This window comes from Cannabis sativa, chromosome X, assembly GCF_029168945.1.
Source record: "Cannabis sativa cultivar Pink pepper isolate KNU-18-1 chromosome X, ASM2916894v1, whole genome shotgun sequence".
NCBI classification, from domain to species: Eukaryota; Viridiplantae; Streptophyta; class Magnoliopsida; order Rosales; family Cannabaceae; genus Cannabis; species Cannabis sativa.
In genome coordinates this window covers 11,396,215-11,411,668 of record NC_083610.1, presented here as the reverse complement: position 1 = coordinate 11,411,668, position 15,454 = coordinate 11,396,215, and the positions used below count along the sequence as shown (strand labels likewise).

At 31.1% G+C, this 15,454-nt stretch overlaps 3 protein-coding genes across 3 annotated transcripts; all 3 read right to left on the bottom strand.

Annotated features, from left to right (window-relative positions):
- Positions 1 to 3,049: 3,049 nt before the first annotated feature.
- On the bottom strand, positions 3,050 to 3,881 carry LOC115705674 (uncharacterized). The gene is made up of 2 exons (XM_030633075.2): positions 3,773 to 3,881; positions 3,050 to 3,640 (listed from the first exon to the last, which is right to left on the bottom strand). Exon 2 carries the CDS (start codon positions 3,612 to 3,614, stop codon positions 3,414 to 3,416), a length of 201 nt encoding a protein of 66 aa, XP_030488935.1. The 5' UTR covers positions 3,615 to 3,640; positions 3,773 to 3,881; the 3' UTR covers positions 3,050 to 3,413.
- Positions 3,882 to 10,924: 7,043 nt separating this feature from the next.
- LOC115702434 (uncharacterized) lies at positions 10,925 to 13,449 on the bottom strand. Its single transcript, XM_030629896.2, has 8 exons — positions 12,943 to 13,449; positions 12,686 to 12,759; positions 12,446 to 12,588; positions 12,296 to 12,342; positions 12,096 to 12,204; positions 11,939 to 12,000; positions 11,431 to 11,545; positions 10,925 to 11,324 (listed from the first exon to the last, which is right to left on the bottom strand). The coding sequence occupies exons 1-8, from the start codon at positions 13,114 to 13,116 to the stop codon at positions 11,173 to 11,175; spliced, it is 876 nt and encodes a 291-aa protein (XP_030485756.1). The 5' UTR covers positions 13,117 to 13,449; the 3' UTR covers positions 10,925 to 11,172.
- Positions 13,450 to 13,517: 68 nt separating this feature from the next.
- On the bottom strand, positions 13,518 to 14,562 carry LOC133031826 (uncharacterized). Its single transcript, XM_061105533.1, has one exon. It carries the CDS (start codon positions 14,235 to 14,237, stop codon positions 13,752 to 13,754), a length of 486 nt encoding a protein of 161 aa, XP_060961516.1. The 5' UTR covers positions 14,238 to 14,562; the 3' UTR covers positions 13,518 to 13,751.
- Between the last annotated feature and the right edge of the window lie 892 nt (positions 14,563 to 15,454).

The window sequence follows — 15,454 nt, the reverse complement described above, 5'->3', positions numbered from 1 at the left end:
GAATCTATTCAGTTTGAATAGTTTTCTAATTAAAATTTTATTCTGTTTTTGATATTTTTTTCAGGTGGAACTTCAGTATTATATTGAGTTGGGAGCGTTGTTAGAAGATGTTATAGCTTTATTGTCTAAATTTCCGGGGGCAGTTTTGTCCCACGGGGCTCGCTCTTAGATTTTAGCGGCCTATGGTTGGCAAAGCATGCTCTGCGGTTAGACGATGAGCTATCCTGGTTCGAGGAGGTTCCAGCGCCGGTGGCGGACGTGGGCGTCGTAAATTCATGAGTGATTTTAATCACTTTGTCAAAAAAAAAAAATGGGATTTTTTAAATCACTTGTTTATTTTATTTGTTATTTTTATAATTTAAAATAAATAATAATAATAATAAATTTATTGAATTTGAAAATATTGTTATATTTAAAAAATATTAGGTTGTCAAGATTATTTCAGTATGAAGAAGCGAGTGGCATGCTTCATGGCTTACGTGTTTTGCGGAAAGCTCCGACAATTTCTCATCTATTTTTTGCAAATAATAGTCTAGTCCTTTGTCGAGCTAATACGAGATCTGCTGAAGCTATTCGATGCTCTCTAAATCTTTACTGTCGTGCATCGGGTCAAAGGTGAGTGTTGATAAATCGGTTCTCTCTTTCCCTTCAAACACTTCATTGTCGATCTAAAGTAATCTGCAACAAATATTGCCAATGCCAATTCAACCTTGTCATGAGAGATACTTGGGATTGCCATTGTACTCTGGTAGGGACAAAAAAGTATTGTTTAGTGAAATTAAGGATAAATTATAGAAATTTCTTTCTTTGCAAGAACAATTATTTTCTATTGGAGGCAAAGAGGTCCTTTTCAAAACAGTAGCACAATCCATCCCAACATACGCCATGAGCTACTTTTGCCCTTCCAAATCTCTCAATAATCAAATTGAAGTTATGATGAATAAGTTTTGGTGGGGTTCTAACTCCTTGAATTCAGGTATCAATTGGAATACTTGGAAAGCCTTATGTCAAGCCAAAGTTGAAGGTGGTATGGCATTCAAAAGTTTTGTCCATTTCAACCAAGCCTTACTCGCTAAACAAGCATGGCAAATTTTTTGATCCAAACTCACTGCTCAGTCGAGTCCTTAAGCAGAGATATTTCAAAAATACATCTTTTTTGGATGTGACACAATCATTTACCCATCATTGACTTGGAGAGGTATCATTTGGAGAAAAAAACTATTCAAACAAGGCTTTAAGATAGAAAGTTAGTAATGGAGATGATATATTTTGTGCATCGGATCCATGGATGCCAGGAGTTACTTATTTTAAACCACTAATATTCAAGGGTTGAGATAGGTAAATGAATGTTTCTGGACTAATTACTGATGCACAGTAGTGGGATATTCTTCTTCTTAAATCTCTCTTTTTGGGTTCTGATGTAGATAAGATTAAAAGCATCCCTTTAACTTTTTTCAGTCAACAGGACCAACTAATTTGGCATCATGAATCTTATGGTTCCTTCTCTGTTAAATCAGGATATAGGCTGGCCGATCAACTTGAGAAGTAGCAACCTGCTGCTAGCTCTGCCTCCTCTGTTCAATGGTGAAAAAAGTCTTGGTCATTATATATCCCTTTCAAGGTCCATATTTTTTTATGGCATACTATTTATGATTATTTGCATGTTGCGGATATCCTTCATAAGAGGCATATAAGTGACACAGCTCAATGTTCATTATGTCGCTGTTTCTTCATAAGAACCATTGTCTATGCTTTGTTCTTTTGCAAGCATCCCAAACGGGTTAGGAGGGCCTCTACTTTCTCCCTAGATTCTATCTTCTCTAACCAAACATCCCTCAAAGAATTATTACTATAGGTGTCTAAAGAATGGACTAACTTACAATTGGAACAATTTACTTGCATTCTTTGGAGTCTTTGGAATGAAAGAAACAAGGAGCGTCATGGAACGAAGCCCAAAACCTTTGATGTGTTATTGTACTTTCTCTCCCATACCTTGAGGAATTCCATTCAGCCCGAAAACCAATAGCTTTGGGTTCTACTCAATACCATCCACAAAGGTTCCATCAATTTCGCAATGGTTAAACCCACCATTGGGAGACTGAAATTAAAGACCGATGTGGTTGTTAACGCAATGACACAAACTTCTGGTTTTGGTGCTATATTATAAAATTGTAGGGGTGATACTATCGCTGCAATTTCTAAACCTTTCTTAAGTTGTTTTCGACCAGAAGTAATGGAAGCATCAACCTTAATGTATAGTCTGCAATGCCTTAAAGATCTTCATTTACAAGTTTACTACATAGAGTTTGATTCTCTTGTGGTTGTTAAAGGATTGCAGTCATATCAAGCCTCTGTCTTTGACTTTTATTGTTTGTTAGCAAATATTTCTCTTTTAGTGTCTAATTTTTTTGGAGTGTAAATTTCTCATGTTTATAGATTTGCGAATACTGCTCACGTATTAGCTAAGTATGCTCTTTCAGTGAACACTGATTGATTACTTATGATTAGAAGAATTACCACTTCTTCTAATATCTATTGTATTATATAACTCTTTCTTTAATATAATAGCATTTTTTTAAAAAAAAAAAAATAGTATATACTATTCATATTTTTTAAAAAAAAAATTGACCCTGGTGCTACTCCACGTAATCTTTGGCAAAAGATAAGATCCAAAGTAAAACTTTTTAAAAAATACATAGAATCTAAACTTTGAAAATATAGGATCCAAAAATATTTTTGAGAACCTAAAATAAAAAATCACACTTTCCATAATCTATGTGTAAATATAAGACAAAAACTCAAATTCTACACCTAATTAACAATTAAAACAAATCTCACTAACTTTTGGTCGGTAATCAGCCTATATATATTATAATAATGATTTAGTAATAATAATATACTAATTGATTCATTATTCCTCCAACCTAAACTGTATCTGAATTCTGAATATTTTTTAACGAAACTCAGTCTTTCTCATCTCCCAAAATGGCGCTCCCAATCCCATAAACGTTATAAATATACAATTTTGTAAATGAATCAAATCAAGAAATAAGAGATGAAAAAATAAATATATTAATAGACTTACAAAATAAGAATTATTGCTATTGAAAAAAAGAAGTAGAAGCAGTTTTTTTTTTTTTTTTGGCACAGTTCCGAAACGGTTTCAAAGGCTTGATGATGTCAGGAAAGAGACATACGAAATGGCAGAAACACAGAATCGGATGGTCGCCGCCATAACACAAAACTTGAAAACAGTAGAGATAACGATGACTTAATCGAATCTCATTATAAAACGACGACGTCTCATCTATATGCATACATATATATATATATAAATTTCATATGTAACATATATATATGTACACATAAAAATCTACAATAATAACAATAATTATTATTATGGTATTGAATTTTCAAGTGACGGTACGCTTGCCAGGACGATCGGCGACCTTGAGAGTCTTATCGATGAGTTTTCTGGCTTTTCTGCTACGGATCTCGACCTTAACGCTTGAGCTCTTGTCCATCTTGATGTAACTCTTCTTCGGCTTCTTACTCTTTAAAGCTCTCACCTTCGATTTGATCGATTCCACAAGATTCTCCAGCTGGTTCACCATTGATAATTATATCTAGAGATAGAGATCTGAAAATCAAAAGAGAAAGTAGGAGTGGTGTTATTGTTATTGTGATATAGTAATTTGGAACAATTAGGAGAACAGTCTGTTATTACTCCACAATATATATAGCATTCAATTCAATTGAATTCGTTACTTACTCTCTCTCTCCTTCTCCTTCTCACTCTTACATCCACATGATCAACCGTTTTTATTGGCCTTCCCTTTCCCATTTTGCCGCCTTCTTCTTACAAAACTACACTTTTGCCATTCGCGCGCGTGCCTTTTTTTATTTGACTTATTATTATTATTATTATTATTATTATTATCCACGAGAGGATAAAACAACAATGATAAACATAAAGGGAAGAAATGAAATAATTATTTTTTTTAAAAAATTAAATTAACGAGGAGTACTATATAGTATATACACTTTTCTATTACAACTTCTTAGTCAATTTTCACGTTCGAAATTATATGTCGAATTTTTTTTTTTTCAAATTTCTTTTGGTAGCGTTATTCGTTATAGTTACAGTATCATTCTTGTAAATTTTTGAAAAATTTCGAATAATTTACAGTACCGAAAACAAAGTTCCTGATATTCTAGTTTACCACGCGTGTTCAAAAAACTTCAAACGTATTTTCAGCACTATAAACTATTCAAAAAATTTCAAAAATTTATAAGGATGATGTTGTAAGCATAACAAACACCACCGTGAAATAAAATTTGAAAAAAAATATTCCAACATGTATTTTCGAACGTAAAAATTGACTAGATTATAATACGAAGTTGACGGTAGCACTCCTCTAAATTAATTTATCATATGAGTCGTTGGTGAGGCAAGTTTTGAAATTGCTTTTATATTATTCAACAACATCATCTTATTGCCAACTAATTTTTTCAACAAAAAGTGCCACATTAAGTGTTGAATAAGAACTAATAAGACGCTACCCAATTTTAATGTGTAACATTAATGCCATTTAATTTATGTGAATATACTAAATTATCCTTATTTCAATTACTAAATAAATAAAGAATAATTAGGATCTGTTTGGCACAATTTTTAAAAAAATTAAAGTTACTTTTCAAAAAAATTGGGAGAAATTTTTTTTATAAGCAGTTAAAAAATAATTTATTGAACAATTTATAGACAAATTACAGCTAAAAATTAAAGCTAGTACAACTCAATTTTTTTAAAAGACTTTATTATAAATTATTTTTTACTAAAAATTTATTTAATTATTTAATATATATACAAAAAATAAAAATATTTTTTTAAAAGAAAAAATATTTAAAATAAATAATATTTAAATTTCTAATTTTTTATTTTGTTTTAAAAAATATTTTATATTTATATTTTTATAATTAACAAAAAATTTCAACCAAAATTTCTTATAAACTATAATTTTTTTCTTTTATAAGTGATAAACATATTAAAAATTATTTTTATCAAATGCATATAATTTATACTATAGAAAAAAATAATTAAAAATATCTAAAAAATAAAAATTTTATATGACATATTTTTTATATATATTTGTGATTAAAATGAACTAGATTAAAATATTATTATTATTATTATTATTATTATTATTATTATTATTATTATTATTATTATAGAATTTTAACAACTCGCAACACTTTAAAATTTATAATTATCAAACACTCAAATTTCGTTTTTTTCTACAATTACGCATAAATGTTTTTTCCCACAAAGACACACCTATAATCGATTTTTCTCACGATGCTTGTACCAAATTGGCCCTTAGCAATTTTATCCTCTAAATTTTCGACACTATTGGTTTTAAGCCTTAAAATAAACGGCTTGTTAAAAATCTCCTTTAAATTTCTACATTTACAGAAATTTAATCATTTTGTTAGGTTCTCCCCTATTATTCCGTTTAAATCTTAACGTGTCTTTGTAAATTAATAACTTTGGCCCCTAAACTTTGACTACTATCATATTGTACACCTTCAAAATAAAAATGAGAAAGATTCAATATTTTTTTTAGTAAATCTTTAAAAAAAAATTAATTTAGATCTTAAAAAAATCATTTTGAATGATTAAAAAAATTAAAAATGAAATTAAAATTTTAAAACTAATTAAGCAATTTTAAAATGTAATTAGTTTTATTGAAAAAAAATCATTTAGATATAAAATGCATATTAAAAATTTAATTTTTGTAAAAACTAAAGTGTCGCTTGGTAACACTTTTGTTTTTTAATTTTTTAATCACAAAATGAAAGTAAAATTTTTGTTTTTAAAAATTTTGTTTTTGAAAAACAAAAATGCGTTATGTAACCACTTTTATTTTTCAATTTTAAAAATAGAAAACAAAAGTGTGTTATGTAAAGTTTATTGTCATTTTTATTTTTTGATTTTATTTACGTCGGGTCTAGGTCTGGGGTCAAATTCGGGTTAAGGTCAGAGGAAAGGTTCAGCGCCAAGGCCGTGGGAGGATTTGGGTTCGAGTCTGGTCGAAATCCAAAATATTGATTAAGAAAAAAAAAACTGTTTAAAAAAATATTGAAAGTGATTTTTTTTTGTTTTATCAAATAATAATAAAAATAAATAGTATAAGAACTATTCTCTTTTTTTTTTAAGATACATAAGAACTATTCTTCAATTTCCACTTGCTAATAATTTAATTTTTAATTTTTTAATCACAAAAAGAAAAGTAAAATATATTTTTTAATTTTAAAAATAGAAAATAAAAGTGTGTTTTATAAATTTTATTTTTATTTGTTGATTTTATTTAAGTCGGGTCTGGGTCTAAGTTTGAGGACGGGGGCAGGGTCTGGTGCTGGGATTCAAGGTTCGAGTCCGGTCCAAGGTCAAGTTCAGGTCTGGGACCGGGTCAAGGGTCCAATTTCGGGTCTAGGTCGGGTCCGGGGCTGAGGTCCAAGTTTAGGACTGGGATTTAGGTTTCGGGTTCCGAGTCCGGCCAGGGTCAAGGTTCTAGTCTGGGATCGGGCTCAAATTTGGATCCCAAGGTCCAGGTTAAGATCGGAGTCTAAATATTGATTAAGAAAAAAAAATTATTATAAACAAATTGAAATATGATTTTCTTTTTTTTTTCAAAATTTTGGTTCTCAATAAAAAATTGAAAAAGTAAAAACAGTTTTATAGAACATATTTTGGGAAAATATTTTAACTTTTCTAATTAAAAAAACAAAAAAAAAAAAAAACTGATTAAAAAAGTATTACCAAATGCACCTTTCATAAATCACATTTTTTAGGAATATTTGTGACGAAACTTGTAATGACCGCATGATTAGATTATGGATTAGTAAAGACAATTAGCATTAATTATTGATATTTAATTATTATGCATGATTTTATATTTATTATGGATCTAATTTTTAAAAATAGGCATTAGAGTTATAATTTCTCAATTCCGAAGATTTTATTAAATTCTAAGTGTATTATTTATGTTATATGCAAAATTTATAGTTTTTATGATTTTTGCTCGGCGACAATTGAAAATGCGACGGATGGCCAAACTAGTCACATGGGTTAGTTTAGAACCTTTTTATTTAGCAGGATGTTTGTAAGTTGATATTTGGAATATCAGATTAGCCAGGGGCATGGTGTTGGACCATTTTACCCCTAAGTCATTTTACCATTTAAGCACTTAAGTGAGAGGGTATTTTGGTCATTTTATTTAGGAGGTTAGGTGGCTGATTTTCTTGTGGACACCTGGCCACTATGTGTTGTTTCAGCCTAAATTTACAATTGATTATTGAGATTAATTAAATTTTTGAAGAAAAAGAAAGAAAAACTAATTTTGGCTTCTTCTCCCTCACTCCTTTCGAACCCTAGAAGGAACCAGCAGCATTTTGAGTTTTGTTGAGCAAATTTTGTGGAATTCTAGTTGAATTCAAGTAGTAAGGATCAAAGGTAAGAACCTTAGAACCTATCTCTTTAAGTTTTGTTTGATTTTCTTTAGTTTCAAGCATGCAAATGTTATAATTCAGTTCTTTCCGAACCCTAGAAGTTATGGAATGTTTTTTGAGGTTAATTTAAGTTAGTTTAGGTTTATTTGAGTTAGAATTAAGGGTTGATTTTGGTGTTAAGCAAGTTTGACTTCAAGAACTCAAACTTGGCTCAATTATGGTGAATTGTGTATTTTTGTGTAATACTTGGTTTTACCACTTGGAAATGATTCATATAGATGATTACAATACAGGTATTCTGGAGAGTTTTTAGAAGTTTGAGGTTGTTTTGAGTTCAATTGGAGGGTTGTTATTTTTTTGCAGTGAAAAACGGCAGGCCGTTTTTGCAGAAACAACATCTGTTTTTACTGGTGCAGAACCCAGAAAAATTGCATGCCATTTTTTAGAAAACGACCTTCCGTTTTTTGGGCAGTTTTCCAATTTCATGATTTTCTCGTATTTTCTCGATATTTAGGGTTTTCCCATGCTATTTATCGATAGGGAATCTTTTTGTTTTGAGTTTAGATCCTCGAAAAGGTTTTAGAAAATTGTTTACCCGTTTTGCGTGATTGTGACATAGGGCATCCATTCAGTAAGTGATTTTCCATTCAGGTCAACCGACACGCTTGATTTTCGAAACGAGGTAAGACTAGCATAGAATGTATTTATATATGAATATGTGTATGTGTAATATATGCATGCTAATTGTGATTCATATACTACCAACAGTAGTACGGTAGTGGTACTAAGTGTATTGGTACAATATATGATGTTCAAAGGGTACGATCTGGTATTAGCAACACTAGTACGGTTAAGTACGTAGTGCATGTGGTACAACATTCAATAGAGCTTGAGGTACAGTTCAACCCTACCAACACTAGTATCAGACGAGTTCTTAGTGCATGTGGTACAGAGGTCGTACTCCTATTAAGAATGTTCTTAATCATCTGTTAAGCCTTATGGATATGTGTATGAGCTCCTAAATACAAGTCGGTAATATAATGTATGTTACATGCTTTTCTTACTAAGTCTGTTGACTCACAGATATTGCTTTCATGTGTAGGTAAAGGAAGGCTAAAGCTGAACAGCAGTGAAATCTGAGCTTGGGGATGATTGTACATGTCGAGACAGTGCGACCTGGAGAGTTCGGTCTCAGGATGACTTGGACTTCATTTTGTGGTCGTTGTGCGACATGTCCATAAACACTATTTTGAATGTAAAGTTTAAAAATAAGATCCCGATTTTGTATCTAAATATATGTATATGTCTATAAAATTTTAAAGATAAATTAAAGTTTTAATTTATTACAATTTTCAAGAAAATCATTTGATTAGCAAATGTGTGCACTGTAATTAAAAAGTCACTACAGCGTGTCTAAGTATTAGGGCGCTACAAAACTCTTTTAACATTTGTAATTGTTACACATATAACCCTAATAAATAATGGACATTATTAACTTACAATTTAGTGGTAGTTGTATCCTTTCGGTTGTTAAGTGCTAACTAAATCTGTTAAGTATCTCAAAAATACGCGATGATATATTATTAGACCACATATTATATATTTATTATTTCTTTTATTTTTAATTAAAAAAATACAATTTAAATAGAAAAATTAAATCAAATTTTCTTTTATTAAATAAATAATTTTATTTTTTTAGAGAAAATATAATTTTTTTTATTTAATACGTGCTCTAATAATATATCTTTATGTGTTTTTAAGTTGACACTTAACAATTAAATTGGTACAAAAAAGTACTTTTATTGCTATTTTTTTTTTTTAAAATTAGAGTCATATATTAATAATTACAAATATTAAAAGAGTTGGACCCAAATATATATATTTTTACACACACCATTCTCACATAAAGTGTATATTTATATACATTTTCTAAAAAAAAAAATTAATATATATATATATATAAACATTTGAAATTTTAGGTTATCGATTCAAAATAAAAATGATATTTTATAAATTATATGTATATTATAGAGGAATAATATAATAATATGGACGTAGAAAATTACAATGTGGACTAACTTTGTGCTATTTGTTGTAGCAAAAATCAATTTAGGACTATGCTGTTGAGTTTGACATAGTGACATTTGATTTTAAAAGCCAACCAAAACACTCTAAATTTGTTTACGGAAAGAGAATTGTTTAAAATAAGATGTTGGATTGAAATTGAATTAGAGAAAGACAACCGCATATTTTGCTATGTTACTTCCCTTATTTTTTAGTCTTAAAATTATATTTAGTGGTCCTTATAAGTGAGAAAACGTACAAAGTCAAATTCATTTGTCCAGTCATTATGAATTATTATTATACTGCCTTGTGATTTGTATTTTTTCCAAGTTCCAAGGCCATACGAGTTAACATCTGAGCTACGTATTCCTTAAAAATGTGCCATAACTAACTATTTTACTTTTCTTTAGGAAAAAAACGTTAATGGTATTTATAGTATTTGGAAGTTGTAATTTTATTACTGGTACAATTTAATATGGAATCTCAATTAATTTTACTTTATTAAGAATTCAAATTAGAATGTGACACTTGTAATACTCCATTTATTGTATTGACTTTCCTTTTCTACAAAATAAACACTAAATATTTAAAGTATATACCCTTTTAGCCTAAACGACTTATTTATATAACAAGTTCTTAAATGATATAAATTTTGGTAAATTGAACTTTAATTTTTTTTTTTGGGCAAATTAATCCATAAATTATATAAATTTAATGAGCTAATTCTCAAACTTTATTTTTTAACAAATTGATTCCTAAATTTGTATTTTCTTAAAAACATAAGAGTGATAATATTTTACTTATTTATTTATTTAACTTTTATTATTTTTAAATATTTTTATAATGATAACATCAAATTGAAAAAGCCCACTGTTTAATAGTACTATATATAAAAATAGAAAAAGTAATATTAAACACTCACTTAAATTATACTTTTTGATTTAAAAAAAAAGATTACATATTTTTTACCGTTTTAAAAATAAAATTACATACTTTCTACACATAATGTATTCATCGATAATTTTAAGTACGAACTACTATACTTTTACTTACATTGTTAATTTTTTATGGAAGATTAATTACATAGTTAAGATTAATTACATGTGTATTTTTTAGTATTCCAATGTTAACTCATAAAAAATATCACCAGTACCTTATAAAGTGTTAGACACCATTAGTGCGCTGCTCTTAAAAAAATATAAGCATAAATAGTTTGACAAATACAAACGGAATGAGAAAAACCTACCCTAGTAAAGATTGTTAACGTTTTGCCTGCAAAAGTCGGTCAGGAGATATGGTGGACAATAAAAATGAAACCTGCACAAGTCCCAACCTGCCCCATGAACCATCATTTAATAAATATATCTTCCATAAACATTGAATGGAATATTTAAAATGAAGATGAAACTTCAAGTGTAGTCAATCTAATATTAATCAATGTGAGAGGAGAGACCAAGACCATGGCTCCTACAAGACAATGATTTTAGTAGTAATAAATCACTCGTCCAAATGTTCAAATAACAAGAGAGACCACAACACATACAAAGGAAAGGAATAGAAAGGAGGCAACTTAATGTAGGTTTTTTCGCCTTGTGAAGATCAAGAATCAACTGCTTGCTGAGAGTCAGACCATAGCATTAAGGTTGCTAAAAGTGCCATTGTTGCGGTTTCAACACGCAGGCGATGAGGCCCGAGACCTACTGCCGAGGCCCCTGATCCCGTTATCAAGTTCAACTCTTTCTCTGTGAAATCTGGAAGCCATTAAAACATAAAAACACGATTTATTAAACAGAGAAATATTTCACATTGGCATAATAGAGAAAAATAACATAACCGTTGAATTTAGTATACACTAACCCCCTTCTGGTCCAACTATGATTAATCCACTTGGCTGTATTCTCAAACTGGTCAATGCACTAACAAGAGGAGTAGCTTCTGCTACCGCTACAAAAGATAGCGTTGACTGGGAAACCTATAAAATAAAATTGTAACATTTAAGTTCAACCAAGCATGGATAGCATGGATAGCATGGTACATTAAATAAAATGATTACACTTAAGTTTAACCAAGCATGGATAGATAGCTTGGTAGATTGAATAAGAAAATAGTTTTTACTAAATGCCAAATATTAAAATGGGCTTTTTTTTTTCAAAGAGGGGAACCATTAATTCCAAACATTTGACAATGGAGGATATATGTATGAACATAATTTAGGTAAAGATTACGAAATCTCCATCTTAGATGAGAAGCAGCTACACGCTATATTATATTATATACGAAATTAAATGTCCAACTTGGACTTTTCTAGATATAATCCCAAGCTTTTGGGGCATAACCGCATAAGAAAAAGCAGAGTAAAACTCACTGTAGGTAGAAGGTCATCAATCTTCATTGGAGGATTTAAAATCATCTCATGTAGCCGTTGACCTGTCATAGAAGTTATCATATCCACAGAAAGATAAAGATGGGTCAAAAGAATTTTAACAGAACATTAAACAACATGAAAGCTGTTGACATTTTACATTGTTTAGTTGCTGCTAAAACTACACGCTGCAATCTGTCCACCCGATTCTCGGAGATAGACGAGGAACGCTCTGTCAGCAGTGGGGTTACACTGCTGGCACCCAGCTCCTAGATAATTGATTGAAAATAAGAGATATTAGAACCCTCATGAATAATTTGGCCACTATACATAGTAAATGGACAATCTTTCTACACATACCGTGCATTTCTCAACAAGCCAGTCTGCCCGACCACCCTTTAGAGACCCTAAAAGTAAGCATTTTTTAGCCTATGAACATATATGGTATCCTGAGCAAGGTACAGAAACAATTTTATGAGCTAATTCAGCTGGAGATGGTTAAAAACTCACCAAAGGCTGCAAATACATGCCACTGTGTGTTCTGTGAAAGAATAAACTTGGGATCTTCCAATGCTACAAAATCAATCCCATAACGGTCAATCCTCTCAATGCAGCCTTCTATTAACTCTCCTTTCCCGTTGAACAGCTCTACCCTTATACATATTATGTGAATAATCACAAGTATTTGAACTGAACCCACATGAATTATCAAAAGTGCTTTCATCTAAAAAGGATAAGAGAAAAGGGTACCTATCATTGATGCCCAATCTTAAAACTTTAGTCATATGCCAGAATTCATCGCCTTGAACGCGGACAACACTACCCTACAATTTGATGTAAAGCAACAACAAGTTTAAAAGAAAACAACTTTCGTAAAACAAATATATCCCAAGTTCGAATTTGTTATTCTCCAAACTCGGGTCTTTCACAGACATTTTCTCAAACACAAAGACAGCATTTCAAGTCAAACATACATAAACTGAAGAAGAATAGAGAGAACAACATACCTTGGTAGTAGGGAGATTTTCAGAAAAGAAACGAGGGAGACCGCCCCGAGACTGGTTGGCAGAGGCGGAGGAAGAAGATGAGAGAGCTCGGAGGCCTCTGAAGGTGTTGAACCATGACGGGTTCAGTAGACCGCCAAAACGAGGTCGTATTGGAGCCAGCATTTGCATTCGCATCGATTTTCAATTCAAACTCTTACTTGAACTAAGAACTCAGCACGGTAAAGGCCAACAGCGGCTTTGTTCTTCTAATTTTTTACTCAGATTTTTAACTTTTGAAATGATAAACCACCGTGTTTGATTTCAAGTTTTCAACCTTTTTTTTTTTTTAATTATTATTCTTTTTAGTTTTTACTTGATTCATTTCCAATCACATTGTTCGAAGTCTTTTATTGATAAAAAGGTTGAGAAAAATGTTACAGCCTGTGTAACATAGGCTAATGAATCGCCTTTTCAAAGATATTACACTCAAATAATGACACCCAGTACCCATAACTAAATGGCCAACACCACCCAAAAAAGGATACAATATTAATCGATATGAATAATAAAAGTGAAACAAATTTAGTCCTCAAAGATAAGGGTCCAAAACAATGGTAATATTTGAAATTTTGAATCACAAAATTTACAATGTTTTTTCACTGATTTCTCTATATATTTTCTCATATTTTTGGATAAGCCAATACTCCAAAAATAAAACAAAACATAAGCAAACTAAAATAAACCAAGGATTAACAAACATTAACCCAAAAATTTACACTTGCTTCTTGAGCTAGACAAAATTACAAACACCTTCTATGCATCCAAAATTCTCAACACTGCTCTTCTTCATTATCATCACCACTACCGCCATTATCGATATCTTTACCATCTCCTTCAAACCCACCACCCAATTCACAGACCTTCTCCCACACATCCATGGAAACTGGCACAACCGACAATCTGGGCTGTCTAAACAGAGTAAAGCCAGCAAGACCAGGGTCTCTTTTCATCTCACTCAAGTCAACCAGCCTCCTCATCTCCCCAACGGCCTCCACGTCCACAACGACGTCGTCTTCTTCTTCCTTCTCCGAGTACCACTCACGGCTGACCTTGACGACGCCGACGACTCGGCGGGCTTTGGCTCCGGAGTGGTAGAAGAAGCAAAGGTCGCCTTGTTTCATGGACTTGAGGTGCTTCTGAGCCTGCTTGTTTTTGACACCGTCCCACTTGGTTAGGCCACCGTTCGATGCTTGGTGATCCCATGACCACTCTCCAGGCTCCGTCTTCAAAAGCCAGTACTGTTTCTCCTTCCCCATTTTCAGCCTTTGTTTTTTTCCTGATACTGTTGAGAATCATGGGAAAAGCTTTTTAGCTATGGCGGGAGATTGTGATTTTTGCCGCTATGAGATTATGGGCTGGGGCTTGAACCGTACACAAGGCCCAAAAAAGCCCATTTATTTCCAACTGAAAGGGGTTTTCCTATGGATAATTCCCAGAAAAATAAAACTAGTTTTTTTTTTTTTTTTTTTTGAAAAGGAAAAATAAAAATAAATATGGTAACAATACATATAATACTTGTTGTTATATGTTTATACATATAATATATGTATGATAATTCAAAATTTAATAAGAAAAATATGGTATTTAAAATTAAAACTTAACATATGGGATTTTTTTTTTTTTGAAAGGAAACCGATACAGGTTAAAATAACAAAGGTAACAAAGTTACGCAACGAGAATTTTCTTCCATAACCTCAAAATTGAGAATTGTCACTTTCGATCCACTAGTAGAACACCTGCAAAATAAAGAGAAAAAAATTAATACATAATAAATATTTAATAAAAAAAATGAAATTTCCCTTACAAATAAAATAAAAAATAAAATATGAAAATTTATAAAAATAGTCACATAGAATTCTCTGATGTAGATACTTATCTATTTTTCATCTCCATTGCTAACGGTTACTACACTATATTTGATGTGTTATTATTAGACCAAACTTACCTTACAAAATTAAAACTATCCATATAATAACTTTACAAACTAAAACTAGTCATGTTAGCCTTACAAAACTAAAACTAGTCATACTGACCTTACAAAATTAAAACTAGTCATACTGGCCTTACAAAACTAAAAACTAGCCATACTAGCCTTACAGAACCAAAACTAGCCATACTGGCCTTACAACATATATGGGATTGAATTACCATAAAACTATTAAAATTCTCTTCATATATTTTTTTTTAAAAAATAAAAATAAAACAAATGAAACTACAGTAATCGCCGGAATTTGTCACTGATGCCGGAAAAACATCGGAGTTTGCTGTAGGCATCAGAAAGTCTCCGAAGTTGTTGTCGGCGATGGGAAAGTCACCGGAGTTGCTGTCGGCACCGAAAAAATTATCGGAATTGGCATTATCGCTGGAAAAATCACCGAAAAAATACCAAGAAACTAGTTTCTTCATCAAGAAACTCCATTTTCTTGATGAAGAAACTAGTTTCTTGGTGATTTTTCCGACGACAATGCCAATT

Bases quoted from the DNA above. Each gene is read 5' to 3' on its own strand.
- LOC133031826 (XM_061105533.1), bottom strand. From the start codon at position 14,237: ATGGGGAAGGAGAAACAGTACTGGCTTTTGAAGACGGAGCCTGGAGAG.
- LOC115705674 (XM_030633075.2), bottom strand. From the start codon at position 3,614: ATGGTGAACCAGCTGGAGAATCTTGTGGAATCGATCAAATCGAAGGTG.
- LOC115702434 (XM_030629896.2), bottom strand. From the start codon at position 13,116: ATGCGAATGCAAATGCTGGCTCCAATACGACCTCGTTTTGGCGGTCTA. The intron at 12,205-12,295 runs GTATGTGTAGAA...TCAATTATCTAG, and splicing joins GGCTTGTTGAGAAATGCACG to GAGCTGGGTGCCAGCAGTGT. The intron at 12,001-12,095 runs GTAAAATGTCAA...CTTCTATGACAG, and splicing joins TTTAGCAGCAACTAAACAAT to GTCAACGGCTACATGAGATG.